The following is a 22,997-nucleotide window of genomic DNA, read 5'->3' on the forward strand; positions in this document are numbered from 1 at the left end:
GTGTGCTGTCGGCCCACCTGAATGAGGGCGACTAGCTGGCTGGCTGTCCTCACCGTTCCGAAGGGTTAAAAGCATCGTGTGAAAAAGAGGAGATAAGAATGATTGGAGAGCACTGCCTTCTTGTGAGTCAATATTCCTCGAGTCAAAGGCCGAGGACTCACTGACCGACCTACTTCCTCCACTCACCGTCATTCCCTCTCTGACCGTTTTCTGATTCCTGAGGACCGATGTTTGTGCCGTCGTTGGGGACCTTTCCGTCCAGCGCGCACACCGCTATGGCCCGTCCCACAATGCGGTCGTGAGTTCAGTGTAGAGCGGTGGAATAAACGTCGGGGACCACCGCGACTCCTATGTGCAGTAGCGTACGCGTGAAAGAGTTGCTGTCCCGGCGGGGGGTTGTGGAGGGGTGGGAGGGGGGTTAGGCGGTGTATAGGCCAATGCATGGGGAAGGGGTGGGGGCGGGTTGGTCGGGGCCAAGTGTCTCATCAGCATCCTGCTCAGGTGCTGGGCCCACGCACTAACTATGCCCTGATTTGATTGCCTGAATTCGGCTCCCGCTGATCCATCCTGGCAATACCACAGGCACACGGTTAACTCCAGACAGACCTGGCACTGCAAGCAGGCAGACATGGCCAAGAGACTGCCCCTTCCTCTCTGGTCCCTCCCTCTCTTCTCCAGCGGCTCTGGTCGGGTCAGAGGTGGAACAACTTCCCTGTAGGTGTGCAAGACGTATGACAACACAGTGCCGTTCGCACACCAAGGCTGTGCTACGTTTGGGCAATGGTTGTGTTTACGTAGCTATAATGTCAAGGGCATGTATAACCTGGTTGCACACTTTTGCTACCAGGTTATTGAGTTGATTTAATTTAATTTTTTTTAATCAAAGATTTCAGTTTGTTTTTCAATTGAATTATATGTCACATTAAAAGTGGAAAAAGTTCTGACATGATTTCTCTTTGTCTCGTTCTTTTACATCACAGGAACCTGGCATGTGGGGTGTGTAGACTTTTTACATCCACTGTACATGTCAGGCAGTTTGTCGTTTCACACTGCTGCAGGCCATTATCATGTGAACCCTAGACGTTTTGAGGCATGCGAAGTATGAACACGTTCACAACATTCACCGAAATCATAGGTGGTTATCTTTTTGCTCTGATTATGGCTTTAGGGAGGAAAATGGGTCAATTTCCATTCAAAATATACACTTTTGACTTCCGCTGCAGCCGCGGGGGCTGTAAAAATAATGCTGGAGCATCAATTATGGCTAATACTTTTTTTTCCAGAAATAACGTAAGTGATCATTTTTGCACAAACATGCATATAAACAATTGATTTCTGAAAACTACACTTAAAATAAGGAATGAGTTACCTAGAATTGAGTGGCTCGAACAATGGTTATTTCATAATCAATCGTCTTTCTTTGTCATTTGTCAGTGGCAGCTGTATATATATATATCTCCCCCACCCAATACTTTTTTTCTTAATCAACCAAAAGCCCTAATATTCAAATAAATCCACATAGTGATGAAACAGAACTGTACATAACGTTGTAGTTATGGGGCCTCGTTCCCCCTTCAGACATCACTGTGGGACGTGGTTCCTTCAGCCCGGTTCCTGATCAACAGGGTTAACTTTAAAAGTCCCCTGTGGCGCACTTCTCACTCTGTGATAATAGTTCTGAGCTCGTAATGAACGCCAGCCTGGTAACCAACAGGTGGTCCTTTTAAAGACTCAGATCCTCCAGCACTCAGGACAGCAAAAAAAAAAATATCTGCCATGGCAAATGTGTCAGAATCTAATGTTCTGCAGAATGAAAAGGCTGTTTTCTATCCTTTGTCCCTGGCCAGAGATCCAGCCTTGTTCGTCATTGTTAAGGACACAAACGAGCAACAGTCTTTTTTGACATGAAGCCAAGGGGATGAATGAAGACTGGAGCTGACTAGTCACAGGAAAGAGCTTTCTCTCTGGAGGGCCCAAGCCCATTAAGAGTTGGGGAGTTATGAATGGATATGAATCACTCCTCACTGGCCTTGATATAATGCAGGGGGACCCTGCCACAAGACACAGATAAACCTCCCTGGCTTTTAATAAGGTTCCCAGAGAGACTTAATCACATAACTAGCAACAGTCAGGGAAAGAGACAGAGAGAGCAAGAGATTGACAGACAGCCAGAGAGAGGGCCTGAAGGAGCCCAGAGTTGGTGTGGAAGTGGCTCTTTAGTCTCCTAGAAGGCCGTTCTGAGCTCAACCTATCCATGGGGTAATAGGCTAATTACAGATACTAATGTTGTTGACATGTCGACTTTTATCATCTTGAACCAAACACAGTGGTACAATTAACATTCATGCATGTTATTCAATTTATAAATTGTAGGACAATTTGACTGTTATGGCTCCTAAGGTTGACACAGGAATTTTCATTCCTATCATTTCTTGTCCTTTAAATACAACCCTGTTTCCTAAAAAGTTGGGATGCTGTGTGAAATGTGAAGAATTAAATAGAATTCAATGATGTGTAAATCATATAAACCCTGTATTCAATAGAAAATAGTACAAAGACAACATGGGAAATGTTGAAACTTTAAAGGTTATGTAAAAATATATGCCCACTTTGAATTTGATGCCAGCAAAACATTCCAAAAAGGCTAGGACAGGGGCAACAAAAAACTGGAAAAGTTGCATAATGCTAAAATAAACCTGGTGGAACATCTCACAACTAATTATGGTAATTGGCAATAGGTCAATAACATGATTTGGTATAAAAAGAGCATCCCAGAGAGGATGAGTGTTTCAGAAGTAAAGATGAGCAGGTGTTCACCACTCTGAAGGACTGCACAGGCAAATAATGTAACAATTTAACATTTCTCAATGTAAAAATGCAAGTTTGGGGATCTCATCATCTACGGTACACAATATCATATTATTAAAAGATTCAGAGAATATGGAGAAATCTCTGTATGCAAAGGACAAGGCCAAAAACCAATACTGGATGGCCGTGATCTTGGGGCCCTCAGATGGCACTGCATTAAAACCAGACACGATTCTGTAGTGGACATCACTGCATGGTTTCCCGGAACACACCTGAAAACCATTGTCTGTGAACACAGTAGGGGAGACCGGGTATGGTTGTAACACGGGTCAGTTGTAACACTTCCAATTTCTCTAATCAGGAACAAGTTAGAAATCATCTGATTCACTCTGCACATGCTCAATTTAATCCTTATTTCACATGTGAAGAAGTAGCACCCTGTGGCAGACACAACCTTTTTTAAAAGGAAAAAACTAATTTTGAGGTAAGAAAGTTTTTTTTTTTACCTCATAGATTTTTGTGATAGTATTGCTAGCTATGTAATTAAATTCTTCAAACTTAAATCATGTTCATTATGTGTCTATCTAGATATCTTTCATGCAAGTTGTTAGTGATAATGTTTTACCTGTTAGCTGTAAGGTAAGCTAGTTCATGACTATAGGTGTCTGGATTAGTTGTAACCACAATTAAGATGTTACAAGCTACTATATGCAACATTTTTGTTGTAGGCCTATATATGACGGTATCAAACAAGCACAAACTAATATTCAGTATTGCTAATTATGTTCAAATGTCTCACTACTATGTCTGACAGTAACTAACATGCTTCATTCACACACACACACACACAAACACACACACCAATCATGTTAAAAAGTAATTCAGGTTTTGAAATAAAAGGCTTTCAATATAATTTATGTATAATGTTACAACTCACCCAGGATACGTTACAACTGACCCAGTGTATAGGGTGAATTGTAACATTTCACTCCTTGTGTTTGAGACTAAACCATGCATTTTTGTTTGTGTTACAGATATAACAGCTATGCCAACTAATAGCAGATGCATGTAAGTAGTAGTAGTAGTAAAAGTATCCAATTTTGAATGGACTGGCTTAAAAGAGCTTCAGGATACAGACAGAAATGTCCAAAATGTTACAACTATCCCTGGTCTCCCCTACGTCGCTGCATGCACAAATGCAAGTTAAAACTCTATCATGCAAAGAAGGGACCATATATAATAAACAAGATCAAGAAATACTGCCGCTTTCTCTGGGCCCGAGCTCATTTAAGATGGACCGAGGCAAAGTGGAAAAATATCCTGAGGTCTGACAAATTAAAATGTGTAATTATTTTTGGGAATCATGAATGCTGCATCCTCTGGTCTAAAGAGGAGAGGGACCATCCTACTTCTTATCTGTGCACAGTTCAAAAGCCAGCATCTGTGATGGTGCATTAGTGGACATGGTGTGGGTGACTTGCACATCTTTGAAGGCACCATTAATGCTGAACAATATATAAAGGTTTTGGAGCAACATATGCTGCCATCCAGGCAACATCTTTTTCGGGGAAGGCCTTGCTTATTTCAGCAAGACAACGCTAAACCACATTCTACATGTATTACAACAGCATGGCTCCGTAGTAAAATTGTCCAGCTGCTAAACTGGCCTGTCTGCAGTCCAGACCTGTCACCCACTGAAAATATTTGGTGCATTATGAAACAAAAAATACAACAAAGGAGAACCTGAACTGTTGAGTAGCTGAAATCCTATATCAAACAAGAATGGTAAAACATTTCACTTTCACAACTACAGCAGTTGGTCTCCTTAGTTCCAAAACACTTTCAGAGTATTGGTAAAAGTAGAGGTGGTGCAACACAGTGTCCCACATTTTCTAAATCAGCATGTATTTTTCCAGAAACAATAACATTTCTCACTTTCAACATTTGATATGTTGTTTTAGTGCTATTTTCAATTAAATATAGGGATGAATGATTTGCCTATAATTGCATTCTGTTTTTCTTCCCTGCTATTTTGGAAATGGGGTTGGATATTTTCCTGTACTGCCCTGATCCTGCAAACACCAGATAACTGCAAAACATTCCTGTCCAGATAAAGATCACACTTGTCCTATCCTCCTTTTCAATTGGAAAAATAAGTTACATTGTATTCAAATACACATAGTACAGTTTTCTTTTAAAATTACAGGTCCCAATCACCAAAACAGTTACAAACAGCCTACATAGCAAACGCAACAATTCTGTAGAAGAAAATAACTTTCAGTCTACTATTTTAGTTGCAGTGGAGACTGAGAATGTTGGCGAAACCAAGGAATGTTGACAAACTTTCAATCACATACAAATTCTCAGCAATGATATATCTATATGAATCGACAATTACACCACCAAATCATCTGCTGTACACAATTTCCATTCATTCAAGAGCAACATAGTATAATGGGGCATGTTGACTGCAGACGGTTATGAAAAAATGCACATTCACTGAACGCATTTCAAAATGTACATTAAATTATAGATCACCCCCACCCTTGTTGAATTTATTTGAGGGGTATGAAAAAAACAATTGTCCTCTCATTGTTAATATTTGTCTAACTGGGCTTTTGACTCAAAACATTTTAGTTTCAGAGTAAAAGGCACCGGTCTCCCATACACGATGAGATGGATCATTGTAAAACACTTTTCGTTATTTAAAATATCTTCTAATGACAGTTTACTACAGTTTAACTAGCTAGCTAAACCAATTTAGAAAACAAAACTTTTAATTGCATTTTTAACCTTCATTTTCAACATTCAGATTATTAGCTACTTGGTGCAGCAGCATGTCCTCATTTCAGCTTTTAGTTTTGTCCTTCTAATTCCATCTACAATTGATTAGCAACATATCGCCTAATGCTACGTAGGTTCTAACGTTAATTCAGTCTAGTCCCGCTTTGATGAAATTGTAACTGGAAGAAATACACGTGTACGTACAAGCTCATTTATGAATGTTTCTAATTGTTTTAACGAAAAGCCTGTTAAATATGTATATTTAAACATTAGAGGAATTTATCCGTTTTTCACATCGCGAAAATATGTAGAAAGTTCAGATTTTACTTGACTGCTCAGTTACAAAATGCCCGTACTGAGACCAATACCAGTAAACCAATTAAACTTCTAGTTCGATGTCTGCAAATCACGTTTTCCGTTAAGAAATAAAGGACTAAGTCAGCTCGAGAGGGAGCTCGCCATCCAACAAACTATAGGTAAATATATAAATGTAATGTATAAGAATAGAAAATATCTATAAAAGTAATGATTGCTGTACTGTCTGTTCCTCTGGACTGTTATTCCTGTCCTGACACATGACTAAAATTTCACTTTTTCTTCACAAATGTGATAATTAGAGGGAAAGATCTGAATTGGGCTGCCTTTTTAAAATGCATCCCCCTGCATGATGACTATAATGGGGAACTGAGTCCCATTTGGGCCATAACACAACAGGCTCCTAATAAAAACCATTTGTCCACAATCCATAAGCCATTTGTTACATTCAGACTAATCAGATCTCATTAACCCCTCTAAGGATTTTGGATCTAAGACAAAAGTACCACAGCAACCCCCCTGTTCCTATTGTCACAGGTCTCAAGTGTCTCCCTTAGAGTCCTATGGGCCTGGAGGTCTAGATATGAGAGAGAATGACAGACAGGGAGAGCAGAACAAGGATGGAACACCTGAAAAGGACTGAAATAAAAAGGTTTCCCATTTCCACAGTAAGAATGGAATATTATGTGACTGCACAGGACAGGAACCAAAGAACGTGTTCCTTTTGTGCTCGGAGTCCTCTCAATCAATCAACGTCAGAACCCCACTCACGAGTTCATAGAATGCTGAAGTACCATTTACTGACAGAAAATTAGGGTTTGAAAAAATGTGAGAAAGTTTTTCTACGGTCTAACAGATTATTTGAATTCCATGAGAAATGTTACAAATCCTATAGCTTTATAGTACCCAACTGTTGCAAGACGTAGATTTATTTTGCTGATGAAATGACTATCAATAGTCCTTCTACTGTAAATCAGGTATTTAACCCATCTAGTTGTATCATTGTTAATCTAGGTTTCACACAAATGTTTTGACTACACAGAGCAATTCCCTTAACTTCAGGGTGTTTTGCTTCACAGACAGATCTAGTAATCATGTAATTTGCTATAATGATGGCCATCATGGTGATCATCAGCCTCACAGCAAAGCAGACAGTTTAACCAAGTCCACTCTGACACAACCCAATTGTACACACGCACGCAGTGGTAAACAAGCGCAACTGCATACGCTTGTTTACATATGCCAACACACACACACACACACACACACACACACACACACACACACACACACACACACACACACACACACACACACACACACACACCATCCAAACTTCTGTCGGCAGATACACAAACAGCACTGCTGAAATCTAACTACAAACAACTGTACTTTAAATGTGATGTTGAGAAGTTCACAGAGCAGTACACAGCATGCAGGGTTTAAAGTGGCCCCCCGCCAAATAATTTCCTGGATTCCCACTGACACACTTTAACATGAATTACCTGAGTTAAATTTAAACCTCTTCAGTTGTGTACCATTTAGACAAGGGAAATGAATTGTGATCTGATTAGCTATGTGTATTCCTTACTAAAACGGTTCCTGTGCTGTGTGTGTGTTTGTGTGATTAAAGCCATGAACTAAAGTCATCATGAACAGGTTTTCCAAATGGAAGAATTTACATTTATTTACAAAATTGTCATATTACACTTTACAACACATCTGTGAAAGGAGGGGGGTAACCACATCACTGTTTGTCCGCTGTGACAGTCTGTTTCCAGAAAAATAGTATTCATGTGTATGGACTAAATACACACATCCAGATTCTTACACATTCAGATTCTTACACATTCAATATACAAGTCATCAAATATAGAGATCTACACAATGTTGAATATTCCTGCAGTTTCAACAGAGGGTTGAAAAACTTTGGGTATTCTAGCGCAAACGTATAACATGGCAAATCATTTTTGGGTTAATTTAAGTCAGACATAACAGAAATGAAACAGCATTCAAAAGTGTGTGGGAGGATATCTACATCTATGGTAAAGTGGTGAATATTTTTGCACATGGTGTGTGTGGGCGTGTATACGCCTGTCATAGGCGAAAGAATGAGGGTCAGAGAGGACACTCAGTGTCGTATGCTACCGGCCCAAACTCCCCCATCCTCTTCAACAGGGCTGCTTTGACCGCACTGATCTTTCCTTCAAGCTCCGACAGAGTGCAGGCCTGCCAACATGGGAGTTAAGAACAATCACAGTCAACCCCCTCCATACACAGACAATTATATTTAAAGACCTGCACAGCCAAATCAGTGTAAATGTAAACTGGCAGAGGATAGGAAGCAGAGAAACACTGATGTTAACTTGAATATAATGGAAAAAAATAAAGGTATGACAACTCACCTGAGACATTGAGGTCTTTGGTCGCTTGTGCAGGTAACTCTGAAAGGAAACAAGGATGACAATTTAGCTTGTGAGAGTATAGACAAGTAGTTTAGTGTGAAAAAGTATCCACTCAGCACTGAGTCGCTCTGCATAAGGGCATCTGCTAACTTACTACTGTAAATATAAAGGTTAACCATTGGCAATATTCCTGCCAAGCAAATTGACACAGACAGATTTTCCCATCCATTAAATTATGACAAATAACCATTTTGTATTAAAAAAAGAAAAGCTTTATCTAAAAGAAAACAAAACCACACTTCAAAATCAATCCAAAGTATAATAGCACCTAAACATTTGAGTACATGAATCACAATTTACCTGAAGAATTCAAATAGTTATTCAGCAATTTCAGAAGTAGGAGACTAAATGAAATCATAGACACCATCCAATCATAAAACGATGTTAATGCACTGCAGCAGTCTTCCATGAAACGGAGTACTATCAGTCTGAAGATTTGGGTACAGGGTTGAGCCGCTGTTGAGGAGAGAAATGCTCTCCTATCCTGACCCACATCCCCCGTTGCTTTTTCAAGGAGTTAATTGGACTAGACGGGTCTCTGGAGGCTGCTGCTCTAACCATTAGCAACTAAACCAGCACCTCAGGTCGCTGCTCTGTCCTTTTTAATATGGTGTGTTACCTCAAACGTAACCTCTAGCCAAGGGCCACTTAATAATAATAAGAAGAACTGATTAGATTTATACAACACCTTTCTACCAATAAAGGTACTCAAAGTGCTTTACATACTTAGGGAATAGCTAAGTATTCGACCACCATATCTCTGAATTAATATTTTATATTGGTAGCAGTGATGACCCTAAAAAAACATAAGGCAAATATAAACAGAATGCATTGATGTGCAAATTATTTATCCCTATATTTAACTGGAAATAGTTTAACGACAACATGTACAATTTTGAACCTGAGAAATGTTATCGTTTTTGGAAAAAGACATACCCAGTTTGAATCTGGACTGCAAATTCAAACTGGGTATACATACCCAGATTTAATCTGGACTGCAGGCAGGTCAGTTTAGCACCTAGACTATTTTACTATAGAGCCATACTGTTGTAATATGTGCTGAATGTGGTTTAGCATTGTCTTGCTGAAATAAGCAAGGCATTCCCTAAAAAAAGACAATCTGGATGGCAGCATATGTTGCTCCAAAACCTGTATATATTATTCATCATTAATAGCTCTTTCACAGATCACAAATCACCCATGCCATGTGCACTAATGCACCCCCATACCATCACAGATGTTGGCTTTTGAACTGTGTGCAGATTACAAGCCGGATGCTCCCTCTCCCTCTGCCTGGAGGACACTGTTCCCATGATTCCCAAAAAGAGTTTCAACTTGCATTTGTGGATGCAGCGATGTACTTTGTTCACCGACAATGGTTTTTGGTAGTGTTCATGAGCCTATGCAGTGTTGTCCACGACAGAATCATGTCTGTTTTTAATACAGTGCCCCAAAGATCTTGGCCATCCAATATTGGTTTTTAGCCTTGTCCCTGGCATACAGAGATTTCTCCAGGTTCTCTGAAACTTTTAATGATATTGTGTACCATAGATGATGAGATCCCCAACATTTTTATGTTGAGAAAAGTTATTCTTAAATTGTTCTACTATGTGCCTGCACAGTCTTTCACAGAGTGAACACTTCCCGATCTGTACTTCTGAAAGGGTCATCCTCTCTATTTTATACCCAATCATGTTACTGACCTGTTCACAAATCATGTTACTGGCCATTTCACCTAAATAGTTGAGATGTTCTGTTTTTATTTTGCATTACACAACTTTTCCAGTCTTTTGTTGCCCTTGTCCCAGCTTTTTTTAAACGTGTTGCTGGCATTAAATCAAACTCATTAAATCAAACTCAGTTTCAACGTTTGATATATTGTCTTTGTACTATTTTCTATTGAATATAGGGTTAAAATGATCTGCACATCATTGCATTATGTTTACTTACATTTTACACAGTGTTCCAAAAAAGTGTTTAAATTGATTCAAATATAGCCTACTAATTTATCTACTTACTTTTAAATTATGAAAGTTCCCTTTTACTTTCTGTAACATTAAATACTTGCATACAGAATCGAAGCAAAGTGAACAGGTTTGTAGGGCTATATGAAATGGGTAAAAAAAGTGAGATGTCCTTATGGGTACCAAATATCTTGACACTTCAAATATTACTAAGAATTATTTTTTTATCTCCAGCCAATATTATGAGTAAGAAATTATGTTTCCCCATATATCTTTAGCAGAAACAATAGCTCATTACCTGTTTGTTTAATGCATTCTTTCTGGTAATTTATATTAACAGTGCCAATCATTTTGGAGGCAAATACAGGTGTTATGACAGGGTGGGAACCAAAATGTTGGCCAGTGTTTCCCAGGAGAACATAATTACATCTGAATCTATGTTGCATCTATGTTACAAAGATTTTAGAATACACTACCTGATGCAGAACATGCCAGAAAAAACATGAAAATACAAAACATTAATATATAAGAACAGATCAATTACCAATGAATATTTGTTCAAACCTGTGAGGGCCTTTGTTGTCATTAGTCCTAGTTGTCATTAGATTGTCATCATATTTGCTGCTGGGCTACATTTCCTCATATGGTTTAAGTCTCACAAACTCCATGAAAAACTCAGAAATGTTTCCTTGTATAAATATTTCCCAGATTTTCATGAAACCCTGAAAAATCTTTACAGTCAGAGGGGATAGACTACACTGTCCCGAGGATGCTCTGCAAATTCACTGGAATGGGTATTTGCTATTAGTTTACCGTATTTAGATGCAATGTGGAACACCACATCAATCTAGTTTTGAAGGAATCTCTGTATGTGCACGATGCCAAGAGAAGTAACAGTGTAGATGAGACTGGGGGAACTGTGTGTGCACGCGCACACACCTGCGTGCGTATGTGTGCACGCACTCTGCATTGCCTACTTGAGTTATAGCCAGTGGGTGGGTCTTGGTGAACACTGGCCAAGGAATGTTATTGAATGCATGCAGCTGGAAGGGAGTGAGAGCCTTGCAGAGGTCTTGTTTGAGCAGAATAGAGCAAAGTGTTGCTGGAAATATTCTAATCAAAGATTTGGCCCTATCCACCACCACCATGTGTAGCACCAACCAAGGTAAGACACGACAGCCATTTTGTGCCACTTTACATCTTTGTGTTTTAAGGATTGAAGATGAAATTAAAGGGCACTACTGAGTCATCTTCTCCCCTCCTCTTCTGTTGAAAACCTCTTCAGCGTGTACTCCCAAACTATTCGCAGAAATTGCTTAAACAGTGGCACTTGGAATAAAAAAAAAAAAAAGATCAGCTCAGTTTATTCAAAGACACTCTTAACCTCCCACTCTCTGTGCGCACGCACGCACACACACATACATACAGCAGCTCACCAAACCAAGAGAAGGGAGTTCTAAGAGGCATGCAACTCAAGCACTCTTACTCAGCTAACTTTGATAGGCTACAATCTGACATGGATGATATATTCTGAACTGAAGAGGGTAAAAGGAGGAAGAAATGCCCCATGTTTGATAATCATGGCATGAGAGAACTCTCCAACTCGCTATGGAGAAATACTAACAGGCAAAGACACTAACAGGCAGACGCACAAACACACGTTTTTACCCTGGTGCCTCTGAACTTCATTATTTAAAATCAGCAGATGTATTAAATTGCTTCTCCCATAACAAACACCATACTTACAGACTGGAAGTACTCTGGTGAAAGACCCTCTAACTCCAAAATACGATCTTCCAACTTCTTTAACCGATGGTACACACTTAAAGGAACAGGACCCTCTGGAAAAGAAACAAAAGTTTGGAAAATCTTATAAAGTAGTGTGTGCAGCACAAACCTTGAACTTGTAAATGTTTATCTAACAAGTTGTTCTGACTTGTAATGTTGATTATGGGAAACATTTCCCAATAAGGAACCATCAAAAGCCTACATTAGGGAAATTAATATAACGTTTGAGTAAAAAGCAGACATGCAACTATAACAAAATGGTTGGTCTTCATTAATCTGCTCACCTGTTGGGAGTTTAAGGTGCGTCTCTATGTTATGCAGGCGTTCTTCTATGGCTGGATTCCCACAGTCTCTAGACACCATGGGCCGCTGCTGCTCCCCCATCGTACCTCCTGCCCCTCCCCGCGTCTGTGGCCCGTAGGTGTTGACCACGCGAGTCACTGCAGGCAAGGAATAGAGTGGGAAATAATCCATTAAAACCCATTCCCATTCTCACAAGAATATTAAATACCAATAAACATTATAAAATACAGTTGAAGTCGGAAGTTTAAGTACACCATAGCCAAATGCATTTAAACTCAGTTGTTGATAATTCCTGATATTCAATCCAAGTAAAGAATGATTTATTTCAACTTTTATTTCTTTCATCACATTCGCAGTGTGTCACATACACTCAATTTGTATTTGATAGCATTTAAGTTGTTAAGCTTGGGTCAAAACATTTTGGGTAGCTTTCCACGAGTGTCTCACAATAAATTGGGTGAACTCGGGGCCATTCCTATTGACAGAATAGTTGTAACTGAGTCAAGCTTGCTCGCACATGCCTTTTCGGTTCTGCCCACAAGTTTCTATAGGAGTGAGGTCAGGGCCTTGTGATGGCCACTCCAATTCCCTGACTTTGTTGTCCTTAAGCCATTTTGCCATTGTCCTTTTGGAAGACCCATTCGCGACCAAACATTTACTTCCTGATCGTTTTCTTGAGATGTTGCTTCAATATATTCACAAAATGTTCCTCATGTGCACTTCACAAAATGGATGGCATCCAGTCCCTCTGGCAGCAAAGCAGCCACAAAACATGATGCTGCCATTCTCATACTTCAGGGTTTGGATGGTGGTCTTCGGCTTGCAAGAGTCCCCCTTTTTCCTCCAAACATACTGATGGTCATTACAGCCAAACAGTTGAATTACTGCTTCATCAGACCAGAGAACATTTCTCCAAAAAGTATGATCTCTGCGCCCATGTGCAGTTGTAAACCATAGTCGGGCTTTTTTGTAGTTGTTTTGGAGCAGTGGATTCTTCCTTGCTGAGTGGCCTTTCAAGTTATATCAATATAGGTTATGTTACTGTGGATATAGATACTCTTGTACCCGTTTCCTCCAGCATCACTTTCCGCACCAAAGTATGCTCCTCTCTATGCTCATGAGTGGTATGATGGCTGCATGGTCTCATGATGTTTATACTTGCATAGTATAGTTAGTACAGAATCAGGTGTTTGGGAATTGCACTCAAAGATGAACCAGACTTGTGGAGGTCTACAATGTTTTCTGAGGTCTTGGCTGATTTCTTTTTCCCATGATGTCAAGCAAAGAGGCACTGAATTTGAATGTAAGCCTTGAAATACATCCACAGGTACACCTCCATTTGACTCAAATGGTGTCAATTAGCCTACCAGAAGCTTCTAAAGCCATGACATAATATTCTGGATTTTTCCAAGCGGTTTAACGGCACTTAGTGTATCAATTAGTGTGTCAACTTAGTGTATGCATACTTCTGACCCACATTAAATCTGTGGAGTGGTTGAAGGATGAGCTTTAATGTCTTCAACCTAAGTGTATTTAACTTACGAAAACTGTACATGTTCACACTTCAAGCAGAATGTTCTGACCTTTGACATGACTTTTGAAGCCTGGATAGGGTGTGAATACTGCATCTGTTCTGGCACAGCTGTCTTCTACATCGAGCAAAACAAAACAACATTAATTGTTGCACATATACAGTATATTTACATAAACAGAACTGTAGAGGGAATATATACTAGCTCTACCTTTCTGCTGTTTGTTGAAAATGCCTACATTGTTTTAAATGTTTTATTAGAAGCCACACAATGAAAGAAAGTAAACAAACAGACAGAAATATATTGTTGGGTGGTATGGTGCACATTCGTAACCATTCAGTACATTATGGGAACCTCTTTTCATTTCGCATGTTTACCCTGATTGACTACATTTATATATAATCGAAAAGTTGATCAGAAATATAGTGTAGACATTGTTAATGACTACTGTGCCTGGAAACTGGATTTTCAATGAAATATCTACGTAGGCGTACAGAGGCCCATTGTCAGCAACCATCACTCCGGTGTTCCAATGGCATGGTGTTTGCTAATCCAACTTAAAAGAGTATATGATCATTAAAAAACTTTTTTCATTAGAAAACCATAGTACTCGCAAAACACCAGTCTCAATGTAAACACTGAAGAGGCGACTCCATTGCAAATAAACAGCCATATCTCAGACGGGCAAATAAAAAGAAAAGTTTAAGATGGCCAAAAGAATCTAGACACTGGACAGAGGAAGAACTCTGCCTAGTAGGCCAGCATATTACACACACACACACACACACACACACACACACACAAACACAGTTGAATGCCTCATGAATAAATCTGTCAGAGCTGGAGAAAAAAAAAGGATTAGGCTACTCTGTTTAAACAAAGAGTATTTGTGCATTAGTATTTAATATAATCATTTTGAGTGCTTTTCTAACTGTTGTTTTGTGAGCCAAAATCAAGAAGTATCTAGTTCCCCAATGACAAGTGACGATATCTATTAACCAACATAGAATCCTGTAGTTCCGTTTAAATCCCCAGTCTGGCACGTTTTTGGCTAAAACGATAATGGACAGTGAGTTGACGTGCCAGCACCCTAAGGAGCTCCAGCCATGTTAAGACCATTCCTCTCCTATTTTAGCGAACATGCAGCTCCTTATACGATTGCATAGCATATTGTAAAACACTGTTCAGCCTGACCTCTGGAAATCACAGAGAGAGAATGATCTCCCAAACATTGGCAATCTGTGTGGGGTCATACAGCATCCAACTTTCTCAGAAACACACTCAATAGTTTTACCTTGATTGCAGTCGATCACGTTGCAGAACTCCCTCACATTGTTTTCATTGATCTCCAGCTGTTTGCGCTCTATAAATGCAGATATCCTCCTATCAATCTATAGAAGTATAAAAATAGGACTTAAGAGAAATAATTTGTTCATTTCAGTTCATTTGATAGTAATAAGTTAAAAGCAAGCAAAGGTCAAACACATGAAATGTATTCAAAACAAAGAAATCTCAATAGCTTTGCACTTATCACAAAAAAAAGACAAATGTACTAGAATATAGTACTTATTTGCCTACCAAAATAAATACACTATAAAATACAACAGGCCCCAGCCTCCTCTTGTCCTTCATCCACATGCAATCTCTCTAGAGTAATGAGCTTCCACTTCATAATCTATCAAGGGTCTGGCCCTCTCTCAAAGCCCTCCTGCAACCACATCACAGTCAGTGACTGAACACACACACACACACACACACACACACACACCTTGACTGCAGTCCTCTGAAGGAGCCCTTACACTGGGCTAAACTGGGTTATCAGGTTCCGATCAAGCATTTCATTTACTACTGTGTTATTGCAGCGCTCAAAACTCTGTGCAATTACAAAATTACAAAGCCAAATAATTTGCTTTGGCAGAGAACAGAACTGAAAATACTACAGTGTACTGTGGCCTCAGCACAACAAAGCCAAATAGGAGTTACGGTCACCTCGGATTTGTTGGCTCTGATCTGAACACTGTGGTCATCTGTGTGCGACATGATGTCATAAACCTGCGACTCGCCCTCCTCTACCCCCGGCTGGGTCGGGGGAGCTGCAGGAGGAACAGCCTCAGTGTCTAAGGTCATCTCATCAGAAGGAGCTGCGGTCACAGTTTGATGCTTTTTGCCCTCTGACAGGTAACTCTTTGATGCGGAGGACTGATCCTCTTCAGTCACCATTGCCCTCAGGTTGTCAGATAACGACTTAAAGGAAAAACAGAGTACAAATGTCATCACGTGGAACGGATAGTTGAGGTCTCTATCAACATAATTAAAAAGGGTATAAATGTGTCACGTTGGCACTTGCATCCGTCCCTTCAGATGTCACATGGGACAGGTTTTTGGAAAATTGCGTCTATTTGGGCACCGGCCGACAGACTGTTGACAGACTGCATTGTTTTATACCTGTAATTTGGAGATGTGCTCCTGAAGACAAGTGAACATGTGATGAGCAGGTTGAATAGACGTCATGTCCACTGCATCTATGCTGGCGCTGATTCTCAGAGCAGCTTCACCCAATTTCAGCTTAAAATTAGGAATGTTTCAGAATAATTAAAATCACACACACATATATATGCTTCAATTTCAGAAGTTACTTGACAGAGTACACTGCTCAAAACTCACTATGAGTCCTTGTAGTCAACCCAAAATGGTAGCTGTAGTCAAGCCATAAACTCTTATTTTAAGGGCCAAAAGAACATAAACAACATGAATAGTTAATATCAAAGTAGTGGTGTTGTTTATAAAAACTCTCCATGAAGCTGTTGTGAATGAAAATTGTGTCATTGCTACCTTTTTAAAAAAAACATCAAAAGCCAGTCATCAAAAGACAAATTTGGTAACAGAATTATTAATGGCTACATAACCATGTTTTCCCCAAAACAAACTAAACTGTTTAGCTATGAAATGACATCTTGAATTTAAAAACACTGATTATATGTAAGTGAACAACTGTCAGTGAAGCAGATTGTCTCCAGGTAAAAAGTTGAATCAGGTGTCCCTAAATTGTTACAGAATAGTGTTCTACTATAGCATCCAAATTTGGGAAGCATAGAAATCTATTAAATCAAGTCCAACGCGGACTAACCAAATTGAAACTCTGAAAGTCTGGTTAATTGGTGCTCATTGAGGATGCCGGTTATAATCAATATAATGAGCGTAGGCGGTGGGTGTCAGAAAAAGCCAGGAGAGGGGATATTAATAAGAGAAAGGGTAACGAGGGTATTAATGGAAGGTTGACCCATTTTTTAGGTCTGGCTTGGACCACCACACAGGAAAAAAAAAGGGGAAAAAAGTCAGTAAAAGGAAAAACAGTAGCTAGGGAACGAACCTACAGCGGTCCGAAAAGATGAGTTCCAATTGTAGCTATTTGAAGTGCAGTCATTCGTTTTTTCCCTATTCATAAAATACACTGATATTAGTAAAGCATACCAAACTGTCAGGTCTACCACAGGTACTGTGAACTTTCATAATTCACCCGTTTCAACAGTTAACAATTAGAAAATATCTAACCGGGATTCTACATTATACTCGCGTTACCTACTGTTTGTTTTGTTTAGTTTTTTTGTGAAAAATATGGTTATCCGAAAGCTAATCCATCAAAATCTTAAATTAAAAGCGCTAACATAACTAACCGTAAACAAATATAATTGTAATGTTTTTTTTTTCACGTCACGAGGGTCCATTTAGACATATTCTATTTGGCTGTTGAGGACTAACGTGTTACACCTGTTAAATATCAATGCAGCACATTTAATGTGGGATTGCATGTAACCTCATATTTTGTCTGGACGAGATTGGACTGCATGCGACAAGTGGTATTTTTAAGAGACATGCTGCACATCTAACTTGCAGTGGTCAAAACTGCTGAATAATTTATTTAAAGCATAAGCTATCCTACAAACCTTACTCCCGAAGTCCGTGAGAAGATTCAAAAGAAAGTAAATATTGTCCCTGTAGCTTGATATTTCCATGCTAGACGATGGGTTGAAAACATGTTCCCTTTGTTTATTGCCCACACCGTTTTTCTCATCCAACTTCATTGAGTCCGCCATTGCATTTCCTCGTCTCATGTTCAGTGCTCACTGATTGGTTAACAACAGTCCGTTCACTACCGGAAGTTGTACTACATCCGAGTAAACCGAGCAAATGGGACAAAATGATCACAAAACGTTCTGCTTTAGTATAAAGCCCAACTGATTAAATACAAGTATTGTTCACTAGATTTGTACAAAAAGCATCCTCACTATATAATGTCTTATATATATTATTTGGATTGACTGACTGACGTATATACATACACACACATACATATATTTTACTATCACGTTATGGACCAACAATTTAGTAAAATTTAAAATAACAATTTAAACTTATCCTAACCCTAATGCTTAAACCTAACTCTTAATGCTTACCCTAAATCTAATTCTAACCCTAACCCAAAATGTTACCCTAATCAAATAAAGCTTCTTGTCAAAGTGAGGACTGGCCAAACATCTGCGTATCTTTCCTGGTTTTACTCTAAAATTGATAGATAGTAAAACAGGAATGTTTTACAAGCATGTCTGATACCATCTATGAGACAAGAGTAGCAGTTTATCGTGATCGTAATGCCAGACATGCTTCATAAATGGGTTGGCAAAAGTAGTCAGAAGTGTCATTGAATGATAAATATATGCATGAAATAATGCCAAAGGATCTTTTGATATTGCATGCATGGCATTGAAATGCGCACAAGTTGAAAAAACACATGCGACACCCCACTCTACAACCTAGTTTGGGAAACAAATTGCAGCAGTGCAGATTGTATTCCTTTGGAATTGATGGACTTCTGCCGAGATGGTTTTGGCTTGATGCCATGTCTGGTTTGGTTGCCATGTTTATGACTAAAGGTTTCAGTGTTCTGGCTCCTTAAAGCTCTGCAGTAAGTTGTGGCTGTTTTTTCAAACACCAATTAACTCAATCCACCAGCATCTTCTCCCTAAATCAAAAAAGGCTGCTGCTACCATTCCACAAGCCCCTCCTTGACATGGTTGTTCATTATGTCTTTGAGTGACAGCAGGAATATTACAAAGAGAGAGAAACAGTGTCAATCATTAATGAATACTTTGCTATTGGCCTATTGCCAAGCTTATGTTTTTATCCCGAACTATAGAGATACATGACCAACCATGACCTCTGCAATCAGGGTTCAGGGCCAAGCACAGCACTGTGACAGCCCTAGTAAAGGTAATCAGCAATCGCGGACTCACACCACTAGAACATACTCATCCTCCTTGATTTCTGTCACTCCATTCTTCTTGAACCAGTCTTAGGCATTACCGGCACTCCACTCCATTAGTTCCAATCCTACCTGACCGATCGGGAGAAGTATGTGACTCCAAATCCCCAAGGTGTTCCCCAAGGTTCGGTCCTTGGGCCCCTGCTCTTCAGATCCTTGGGCCCCTGCTCTGTTGCCATGCAGATGACACTGAGATATACATCATTACTATGCCAACCTTCCCCCCTCCATTTATGATCAACTATCTTTAATACATCAGCCACCGGATGACCTCAAGCTCACTTAAAGGTGCCCTATGCAGCATTTCCCATGTAAAATATCCGATAATAACCCTTACATACCATCAGTTATACAACAGTCTCTGGCAGAGTGTCAGGACTGACACTATCCCCAGTGCCATGGTTGCAAGTAAAACGTAAAAGACCGGGACGTTCGTAGGCATGTACTTCCTTGAAGGTGTGTGAGGTGAAGCTTTGTTTGGGTTCATGTAGCCTACACTGAACACTCTAGAAACAACAATATACGGAAGCAATGCGAGCATAAGACAAACAAGGGTACATTTTGCATTTAATGGTGAGAGCTGAAGTTGATGATGCAGAGTTGGCTACCTTTCTACTTGATAAGTAGGTTACATCACCTCATTTAACTAGTTGGCTAGTCAAGGAAATCTATGTTTAAGTTACTAGATTGATGATCTACTAAGAAATAATTGTACTACTTACAAAATAATTCGATGTTTTTGTTTATTCTAATTGTATGAGCGCAGATAAGTTTTAGGAAGTTTTCTCCAAAGTATTTGGTCGAGACAACAAGCTAACGAGCTATGTTGGCTATGTTGTGTCCGAGCAGACACTCCTTGATTCCATTTCTTGATGGAAAATAGTGTTACAACCTGGTGTTCTGTGCAAAATCTTAAGAAAAATTATGCATTGTGGGTTGTTTGACTAAACCTTATGCATAAGCAAATATTGCTCAGAAGAAGCAATAATATTGCCTTTTAGCTAGATGTAGCCTTGTGCAAACTGGTTGAAGTGCACATATTATTGTCCCAGCTAGCGCTCGCTTGTACAATGATTTCATTGTTCACTAGATAGCCATCAATGAGTCTCTGAAATGTGGCAATGCATCTAACATAACGCAATAGATAGCCCAGATGACATTTTGATTGGTTTAGGTGTTTACTTTGTTTATTCTGTTTTCTGTAGTTATGGAAAGGGCCTATCAACTTTAACCCGATTTGAAACTAAAGTCTGTTTTCATTGTTCCAGCTTCGACGGTTGGAGGTGACACTGCTTCAAACCGGTCAGTATGCTCATAGTTAGTAATGACAATGTCAGATCCTAATGGATTTATAGAACCGATATACAACTAACTGCCGATAGGTGGCGTTAAGTTGCATAGGGCACTTTTACACTCAAAAGCAATAAAACTGCAGAGATGTCGGTTGCACCCAAAGCTCTACTAAGACAGTTGAGTGGCCTAGTGCTGTCCATAGACTGCTGTTCCATTTGCCTATCCTCTGGGTGTCCTCCTGGACCCGACTCTCTTATCTGAACCCACATTAAATCCATCGATAAATCCTCCTTCTTTCACCTTCGAAACATCTCCCGACTACGTTCATCATTCTCAGATTCAGTAGCTGAGATAAACGCATTTGTTCCCAATTACCTTCAAGATCCTGCTCCTCACCTTCAAGGCTCTTCACGGCTTTCCTCCATCTTACCTTTGCCAGCTCCTCCTCATAGAGTCATGCGTCGTGTATGTAGTGAGGGCCAGTATGCCAGAGTATGAAAGACAGATACATTGATAAGTGTAAGGGAAAGTGAAAGGGGTGCTGATAACAAAGTGTGCTGGTCAATTATTCCCTATGTTTTTAATCGCACTACAATTTTTATCAATATTGAGGGTAATTTAATTGTATCTGCAAATGTCTTTATTTACTCTATTTTTCTTATTGGCGTGAGGGTACAGGTTTAAACTTTATTTTGAGAGTCCAAATTTCTATTTGTCAATGTTCTTTAGATAGTAATACTATCAACATTGTTTATCAACAATCTTCAACCATCTGTTGATAAACAACTTCATGCTAAGGTTAGGGTTATGTTTAGATGTTTTAGGATAAGGTTAAGGTTATGATACATTTTAAAGTTAGGTTAAGGGTTAGTACTGTAGATAGTTAGTTAACATTACTGATAGTAAGTAAATAATCTGCAGAGCATTTACGGACACAATTTTAGGACTCTCAAAATAAAGTTTTACCAGGAACAGACAAGTAAGCATTTGACTGAAAGGATCCACATATTTTGTATAGGGTTCATATGACAAATAAAACCTCAAACTTGATAGTAGTTTATAATGGACTAGTACCAGTCTTGAACTGAAAGGAAATAAAAATAGCTGAACCAATCCTAGTGCAGAGCCAGTCGGAGAACTAAAAAAAAAAAATACACTGAAACTGCATCCTAACCGACTAGGTACTCAGACCTTAAGTCCTAAATCTAAAATTAACAACTAACATGTGTCCCACAGTGGCAAGGACCTGTTCATCAAGTTCTTATTGTGCATTTAAGTATTTCCAGGCAAATAAAATTGCCATTCTGTTTAACAGAACCCTACTGGCCCAGCTAAGTGGTAGTGCACTATATCAGGAATAGGGTGCCATTTGGTACACCGTTGATATGAAATAGCACTAACACACTAGTGTTACCTGGCTGAATAGTCCAACCAGTTTGAGAAAAAGTGAATGACGTGGGGTACCCAAATTATATTGTCCTCTGTTTTACAATTCAGACACAAAGAGAAAGACTGGTCACTCAATTATAAAAACACTGTCCATCAAACTGCCGTGAAGGTGTGTGTGTGTGTGTGTGTATGTGTGGCTGTGTGTGTATGAGTCACACAAGGGATGGGAATTTGCCTGGCCTGGGCCACAATGGTGTATTTCTCTGTGTTGAGTGACTGTGGGAAAATCTCCTTCCTCTATTCAGGTCGACATTTTTCCCCTCTTTTCATATAATGAGAGAGAGAGTCTGATGAAGGGAGGCAACAACAGAAAAAGAACAATTAACAGCAATAAGAAAGCATGAGCACTCAGAGCTAAACCTCGTAATGTCCCAGTGGAGGGGTTAATCATTTTAGGAAGGGGTTCAGAGACAAGCCTTTCACTTTAATTCATTTCTAGGGGGCTTTTTTCTCTCCTTGCAGCAGGAAGGGAACTGTAACACTTGACATCTTTTGACATGCTGAGCAGTGTTTGTATGTTCCCACGCCGAGAAGAGCTAGAAAATTAAATACTGCTCATTTTATTTGTCTGACTGACTGACCACATATGTATGATTGACTAAGAATTTCTTAATGCAAACATTTCCTTATGTAAAATACATATATTTTTATACATGTCATTTGTAATATGATTTTTCACTCCGCAACTACTGTGGTAGAATTCTGCTGCAAAACACCATAAACAACCATTGAAATAATATGAAACAATCTTTGCACAAAGATTCACTTCAGGCTCCAGATATATTGTATTAAAGGTGCTAAACAAAACTGGATAACTTATTAGCTGTCAGTAATGGCTTTCATTTTACCTTTACTCAGAAGTGAAATTGGGGCTTTCCCAGGTTTAAGGAGTTACTGTTAGACTAGGGAGGAACCTGACATGTGGTGGTGGAGGGGAGATGGGGTCTGAAGAGGGATTGAGGCTGTCTCTTGCTGT

General features: G+C 39.4%; 1 protein-coding gene across 1 annotated transcript; it reads right to left on the reverse strand.

Annotated features, from left to right (window-relative positions):
- Positions 1–7,644: 7,644 nt before the first annotated feature.
- mbip (MAP3K12 binding inhibitory protein 1) lies at positions 7,645–18,147 on the reverse strand. The gene is made up of 9 exons (XM_010898620.5): positions 17,904–18,147; positions 16,405–16,524; positions 15,949–16,203; positions 15,254–15,350; positions 14,011–14,076; positions 12,409–12,564; positions 12,083–12,177; positions 8,313–8,351; positions 7,645–8,136 (listed from the first exon to the last, which is right to left on the reverse strand). Exons 1-9 carry the CDS (start codon positions 18,069–18,071, stop codon positions 8,026–8,028), a joined length of 1,107 nt encoding a protein of 368 aa, XP_010896922.2. The 5' UTR covers positions 18,072–18,147; the 3' UTR covers positions 7,645–8,025.
- Between the last annotated feature and the right edge of the window lie 4,850 nt (positions 18,148–22,997).

Source organism: Esox lucius, chromosome 15 (genome assembly GCF_011004845.1).
Source record: "Esox lucius isolate fEsoLuc1 chromosome 15, fEsoLuc1.pri, whole genome shotgun sequence".
NCBI classification, from domain to species: domain Eukaryota; kingdom Metazoa; phylum Chordata; class Actinopteri; order Esociformes; family Esocidae; genus Esox; species Esox lucius.

Excerpts from the sequence above, each read along its gene's own strand:
- mbip (XM_010898620.5), bottom strand. The coding sequence starts at position 18,071 with ATGAGACGAGGAAATGCAATGGCGGACTCAATGAAGTTGGATGAGAAA. Across the intron at positions 14,077-15,253 it reads CGTGATCGACTGCAATCAAG|AAGACAGCTGTGCCAGAACA; the intron begins GTAAAACTATTG and ends TGCTCGATGTAG. Across the intron at positions 12,565-14,010 it reads CTTCAAAAGTCATGTCAAAG|TGACTCGCGTGGTCAACACC; the intron begins GTCAGAACATTC and ends CCTTGCCTGCAG.